Source organism: Sphaeramia orbicularis, chromosome 18, assembly GCF_902148855.1.
Source record: "Sphaeramia orbicularis chromosome 18, fSphaOr1.1, whole genome shotgun sequence".
NCBI classification, from domain to species: Eukaryota; Metazoa; Chordata; class Actinopteri; order Kurtiformes; family Apogonidae; genus Sphaeramia; species Sphaeramia orbicularis.
The window spans coordinates 42450174-42457189 of record NC_043974.1 but is presented as its reverse complement, the minus strand read 5'-3'; the positions used below and the strand labels follow the sequence as shown (position 1 = coordinate 42457189).

At 36.5% G+C, this 7016-nt stretch overlaps 1 protein-coding gene across 1 annotated transcript; it reads left to right on the top strand.

The window, feature by feature from the left end:
• Positions 1 to 85: 85 nt before the first annotated feature.
• LOC115438646 (ceramide-1-phosphate transfer protein-like) lies at positions 86 to 5393 on the top strand. Its single transcript, XM_030162402.1, has 6 exons — positions 86 to 176; positions 2011 to 2075; positions 2731 to 2888; positions 4052 to 4223; positions 4300 to 4496; positions 5140 to 5393. The coding sequence occupies exons 1-6, from the start codon at positions 86 to 88 to the stop codon at positions 5366 to 5368; spliced, it is 912 nt and encodes a 303-aa protein (XP_030018262.1). The 3' UTR covers positions 5369 to 5393.
• Positions 5394 to 7016: the final 1623 nt, after the last annotated feature.

Sequence of the window (7016 nt, the reverse complement as noted above, 5' to 3'; positions counted from 1 at the left end):
AAATATCTGTGTATGTAACTGACAGACTGAGGATTTAAAGGGGAGAGTGTGTGCATTGTGTGTGTGTTTGTGTATTTAGGTAACCATGGTATTTGTCAGACAGATGTCACTACTTCGCTATCGGCTGCTGGCGGCCATGTTGGCTTTGCTCCTTTTCCTCAGCTCCTTCTGGTTACGTGAGTTTCCTGAAACTAATCGCCTACGTCGGCGCCACATCACTGACAACTTATGTTTACTGTCTTTACTGACTGATCTTGTGGTTATTGTCTTCACAAAGTGGTTTGCAAATTATTTTTAAATGTCAGTTCAAATCCCAAATTATTAAATTTAGTGAAATACAAGATTCCAAAGTAACCTTTTGTGTTCTGCTGATTATATGCTATATATTTGGATGAATGGACACCTATTTCCTCCACTGTTTTGGAAAATAAAAATGAAGATAACTTTAATTTTTCAGGTTTAAATTTTTGTTATGGCATTGGTTACTGCTGGCACGAAATGTCAGTTAGTCTACTGCCACAGAGCCAATCAAAAGTGAGCATTTGTACAAGAGCCAATCAGGGATACTGTTACATGAGCTCATTAGCCTCTTGTCGCCACAGTACTATGGTTATATATGGCGTATACTTGCCTTGGTTCTTTACAGGCTGTAACAAATTACTAGTCTAGACATGATATAACGAATGCACTGATTGGCTCTGATAATAGACAAACCGATATTTCGTGCCACAGTACTGTGTCAATAGCAACTTCGTTTTCTTATTGTGAGCCTGTTTACATCCACACTAATAGTCCAAACATTATCCAATGTTTGGAGTTTTCAGATTATTCAAGTGATCATGTAAACAGTATAATCTGATATATTTCATCAGACTACAGCAGTAATCTGATTATGAGAAATCAGATTAACACACCTGGAGTTCTTCACAGTACTCTCATGTCTTCCTGCATGTGCACAAATTAATCTGATTTATTTTCTTCTATTTATTACATCTGTGCAAAAACAAAACAATTAAAGCCTCTCAAGGATTAAACAATTCAGAAAATAGATGAATAAACAGTAAACATTAAACCATTCACCTTCAAAGACCATTAAGAACCCTTAATGATTTTATAACCTCTGTACTTTAGCTAAACACCAACAAGCTAACATGCTAATAATCTGTATATTCCACAAAGCAAGACTCAACACTAATCAGCAGGACTGTAGCAAAGTGTAAATCTTTGTGTTGTGAATTAATGAAAAAAAAAAAAAGTCAAAATTTAAAAAATCTCATTTAGAGCTTTCAACGTTAAAGAGAGAAACTTGAAAAGATAGTCAAAGGAATCTTTCACAGTAGTTTGAAAACTTGGACACATCAAATGTTAAAAAACAAAAACAAAGAAAATTAAAAAAAAAAAAAAAAGACAATTTAACCACCTCAAATTTGCAGTTGTACTTGGAGACCTCATTATGATAGCATAGGCTACTAAAAAAATTCACAGTAAATGTTACATGTATTTACCAGCTATGTGAAGCTACACCTAGCTAATGCTAACTCTACACCTAGCTAATGTTAACTCTACACCTTCTTAATGCTAACTTTACACCTAGCTAATGCTATACCTAGCTTATGCTAACTCTACACCTAGCTAATGTTAACTCTACACGTAGCTAATGCTAACTCTACACCTAGCTAATGCTAACTCTACACCTAGCTAATGCTAACTCTACACATAGCTAATGCTATACCTAGCTTATGCTAACTCTACACCTAGCTAATGCTGACACTGGAAAGCTTTTTGTGCTTTCTTTTTAAGTTAAAATGATCAAACCCATCATAAAAACTGAATGAGAGGAGTAAGATGGTATTAGAGTTTAAAAGACACGTTCTTATATTTGTGGCATTAAATGATGAATACATGCATATATGCCGGTTAATTTACTTTTAACTGGCCAATCGATAATTTGCTTTAGTATTAAAATAAAAAAGGTCATATAATTTTTTTTTTTTTTTTTACGTCTTTCAGCTCAGGCTGGGATCAGAGACTGTGGAACTGCGTGGCATCCATGTTTGACTTACTACAAACAAACAGTAAGGTTACAACACAAACAAACTAAAATAAATACAACCAAACACAATAAATACAGTCTGAGACTTTCATTCACTATTTGTCAACACTTTCATATGTTTTCTCTGTGTAAAGGAAGGTTTTATCATATTTGAATCTGTTGCTTAAGCAGATATTCTCCCCATTGTAACTTCCAATATTATATGTTTGCATTCAATTGTAACTGAATACAAATATTCACCTGCATTATTTTTATAGACTCTTTCAGATACACTGTCTCAATATTGTGTTTATTCATATTTCATGTCTATTTTTATTTTATTCTACTCTAGTTCTATTCTTATTTTGCCATTTGTAAAATTTTATAGTCTATTTTCTTATTTTATATTTTAGTTTTTGTTATTTTATAGTCAGTCCTCATTTCATTGCACATGTAATGTCTATTCAGTTCTATTCTATTAGATGATTTTATCTTAGATTATCCTCTAGGTGAAAATACTGAAGTGAAAACATGAAACTGTCTTGTAATTTACCCAGTATGCATAGCTAGGAAAAGATCATGTATTGTGTATTTCCATATTTTACATAATATGTTGTTATACTCATATGAAACAGTGAACTGGAGTATAGTATGTTTTTACCTGGACTTAAACTGGACTCGCCCTTTTTCAGGCTGAGCCCCCATTGGCTGCCGTCACAGCCCCGCCCCTCATCCAGGAGTGTCCAGGCCAGTCGTTTCAGACTTGGCGTCTGCTGTTGTATTTGAAGTCCAGTCTGAGTGAAGATGATGACATCCTGTTGGAACCGTACCTACAGGCCTGGGATCAGCTCATCAAGTACTGCCACATACTAATAAACACTGATGTATACAAGTACACACAAATACACACAGGATATACACCACTCATCCACAGATGTACAAACAGAGGCAAGGCTACTTTTAGCATAATCATAGCAAGTAACTAAATACAAATACATTGGATAAATATTTTAAAACTGTACATGAATGGACTTTTCAGAAAAATAAAAGTGGAATGTCGTGAAGTTTTTCCACTTCCTACGTTTTAACACAATTATCTGTACTTCCTTCTTCTTACTGTTACCTTAGTAACAGTAGAGTTTGAGGTCAGCTATCCAATATTTTCATTTTTTTTTTTTTTTTAAATCAAGATTGATTTCAGTGTAATGATCCCTCAGTTCATTCATCACACCCAAAACCCATTTACTTTACCTGGTTTAATTTGTATTTTTATACTAGGTTTTACATGATGAACAGACTGGATGGCACTTTTAAATTTTGTTGTACTTGTTGCAATGGCAATGAAGATATTCTATTCTCTTCTCTTCATTTCTAATCTATTCTAGTCTACTGTCTTCATTTCTACACTGCAAAAATCTAAATCTTACCAAGTGTATTTTTTTTTTTCAAATTTCTAGTCAAAGTATCTCATCACACTTAAAATACGACATAATCATATAAAGAGTAACTTTTCAGTGAGATATAAGAACTTATTTTAGACAATAGATCTGGAAAGTGTTATTTCAAGAAATCTTACCAAGATAATTTTCACTTGTTCCATTGACAGAATTTTTTGCTTAATTCAAGATTTTTTTGCTTAATTCAAGGAAAAAATCTGCCAATGGAACAAGTGACATTTATCTTGGTAAGATTTCTTGAAATAAGATTTTCTGGATCTATTGTCTAAAAACAAGTTTTTATATCTCACTGAAAAGTTAATCTTTAGGTGATTATGTCTTATTTTAAAAGTGATGAGATATTTTGACTAGAAATGAGAAAAATACACTTGATACGATTTAGATTTTTGCAGTGTATTCTGTTCTATTCTATACAGATTAAATGGCAAATGTAAAAAGACAAAAGCATTAGTTGGATTACAAATGGAATCTATATCATTCGTAACACTAAAATAGATTTTTATGTTTTATTGCTTATCGGTGGTCATGTCACTTATTTTGAACTCGTCCGTTTCTTCCTCAGATTTATGGAGTCTCTTGGAACCATGGTCAGTTTTTTCTCTCAGAAGGTAAAGGAAAAGGTCATAGTGATCCGTAAGCTGTCGGTCCAGCGCAGCCTGGAGGCTTCTGGGAAACATGGTCGGCCTGCGGATCCCAGACTACAAACCCCACCGTCCTTTGGGCTGAAAAGCGGGGTGAGGGGAGGTTTGGTTCATTTTAACTGAGGCTACCTGTGAACAAATGTAGACACTAAATTTCCTTCCTCTACAGGTATATCGTTCGGTTCAATCTATGGTGGAGGCGGAGCTAAAAGAGGGTGTGGTCAGCTTCTCTCGGCGCACAGATTCGGGCTGCAGGATGTTGCTGAGGCTGCATCGGTCATTGCTGTGGGTGAAGCTGATGTTGGAGGGTTTGGCTGAAGGACCCACTGCTGACGGACGCTATAAAACACCTGGAGAACTCAGCAGGTAAGACATGTGGGGCATTTAAGGACAAGGCTTTAAATGTTGACAAATCAACTCCTTACTGTGATTTAAGGGACTTTTGGCAGCATCTGTAGGAGTATGAAATTTTCACTTGTTCCATTGGCAGATTTTTTTTTTTTTTTTGCTTGAATTAAACAAAAAAATCTGCCAGTGGAACAAGTGAAAATTATCTTGGTAAGATTTCTTGAAATAAGATTTTCCAGATCTATTGTCTAAAAATAGGTTCTTATATCTCACTGAAAAGTTACTCTTTAGGTGATTATGTCTTGTTTTAAGTGCGATGAGATATTTTGACTAGAAATGAGAAAAATACACTTGGTAAGATTTAGATTTTTGCAGTGTAGTTATATTTTAACCTCTTAAGACCCAGGAAATGTCAGCAAAGTACAAGCTTTTTTGTTTTTTATTAAATAAGTGCCTATATTGGAAACATAATGACGCAACGGTTTTTTTCAGATGCAGTTTTTAAAATTTTTATGGAATGTCCTTTGTGGTGGACAGTTTTTTTTCCTTTTTTTTGTATAAAGTTGTGAAACTCTTGTCCACAAATGTGGACGGTAAACCCATAGCTGGGTCTGAGGAGGTTAAAGATACAATAAACTGGTCCCCCCTCGCCCCTCTTCAGGGAGGCCTATAGGGTGGCGTTGGCCCCCCACCACCACTGGGTGCTCCGACAGGCTGCAGAGTTAGTGTTCCTCGCTCTCCCGGAGAGGAAGTACTTCCTGAAGCTGGTGTGTGTGCAGAGCCAGCAGGAGGCCACGCCCATCTTACGCATCATCATCCACGCTCTGACACTGGTGCACACGCAAACACAACGAATCCTGGAGCAAAACAACATGCTTGAGTTGCCCTGAGCGACCAACGACCACCTCAACAAGAAGTAAGTCCTTCTGCAGCGCTTTAGTATTTGTTTTGTTTTCATGGGTCTGAACATTAATCTCCTGATTTTGGTTCAATTTGTTAAACAACTACATAAATCTGACAAGTGTTGAGCTCTTAGTAGACAAATACGTTCATTCACAGAGAAAAAATATGTAAGTCAATCTAACAAACTTTGAATGTTTCTCCATGTATCATTGTGATCTGTAAGTTGTAATGCGCATGTGGAAATGAGCCAGAATATTGATGGAATTGCACAAATTTTACATGAAAACAAAGAAAAACATTTGGCGTTATTCTGTTATATGAGTAAATTGCACTTATTTTTCTTAATACATTTCAGGTTTTATATGGTTCAGGTTATTCACATTTTCATAATGTAAATGTAATTTTTCATACTAAAAGAGAAAAATGTGGATTATTATTTCTAGGTTGTTGTGTTCTTTTACTGGTCCGACCCACTTCAGATCAAACTGGGCTGAGTGTGGAGCCTGAACTAAACTGAGTTTGATTCATGGAATAAATGTTTACATTCAGTGTTTGCTCCATCTGTCAGTGACTGAACACATGTTCCACAGTCCGTCTGAAGGCAGACTGCCTTGTTGTTGTTGTTTCACTCACCTGTCCTCTCCAGTTTGACCTGGGGCTGCAGGAGGACCTCCAGCTGCCTCCTCTGCCGCTCCATCTCCTTCCTGAAGCCCGATGCCTCCTCCTCGTATCCGGCCACGGTTCTCTCCACCACTGCCAGGATCTCCCGGGCGGCGGTGCTCAGCCTGTCGGTGACTATTCCTCTGAGGATCTCCACCTTGGACATGGGACCCAGGCCGTTGTTCATCCAGTACAACATGCTCATGGTGGTTTTGGCTGCAGAAGTTGAAGCTGCAAAGATGATGCTTTTCCAGATTTCGGTGCAGCCTTAAAAACTGTGAAACAAGATCATGTGACTGTTTTCTTTTCGTTCATGATTTTACTGTTTGTATTGTTCACAACAGACACAGGATTTCAGTCGATGATAATCGGCACTTACTTCCTTTAAGCGTTTTGTTCTACAAATAAAAAAAATACATTTTCCTCAATCCTGTCATCTGCAGCTGATTTTTTTTTTTTTAATATCTAAATTTAACAACCAACCTCTTATGTGCCCTTTTGTGTGTGCTCCTGTACTTTACCAAAAAAAAAAAAAAAAAAAAAAAAAAAAAAGACAAAAGAGCAAAATTTCCTCCCATTTGATGACTGAGGGGAAAAAAGGACCTGAAACAACGTTCAGGATCATATGGTCTTTGGACTTTTTTGAAGACGTCATATAAATAGAGATATTATATAAACATCTATTTCTCACTTACCCTGAAGGCAACAGGCATTCATAAGAGCAATGGTTCCCAAAGGGGAAGTTCACTGTCCCCCTCAGAAACAGGATTTACAGAAATACATTCATCTTGTAAGAGTTAATTACCACGGCCAAGGAGGTTATGTTTTTGCCAGGGTTTGTTTGTTGGTTAGTTAGCTCCATAACTGAAAAAGTTATGGACGGATTTTGATGACATTTTCCGGAAATGTCCGAAATGGGATGAGTAACAAATGATTAGATTTTGGGAATGATCTGGATCACTGTCTGGATCCAGG

Bases quoted from the DNA above. Each gene is read 5' to 3' on its own strand.
- LOC115438646 (XM_030162402.1), top strand. From the start codon at position 86: ATGGTATTTGTCAGACAGATGTCACTACTTCGCTATCGGCTGCTGGCG. The intron at 2,076-2,730 runs GTAAGGTTACAA...TTTCAGGCTGAG, and splicing joins TGACTTACTACAAACAAACA to CCCCCATTGGCTGCCGTCAC. The intron at 4,497-5,139 runs GTAAGACATGTG...GCCCCTCTTCAG, and splicing joins ACACCTGGAGAACTCAGCAG to GGAGGCCTATAGGGTGGCGT.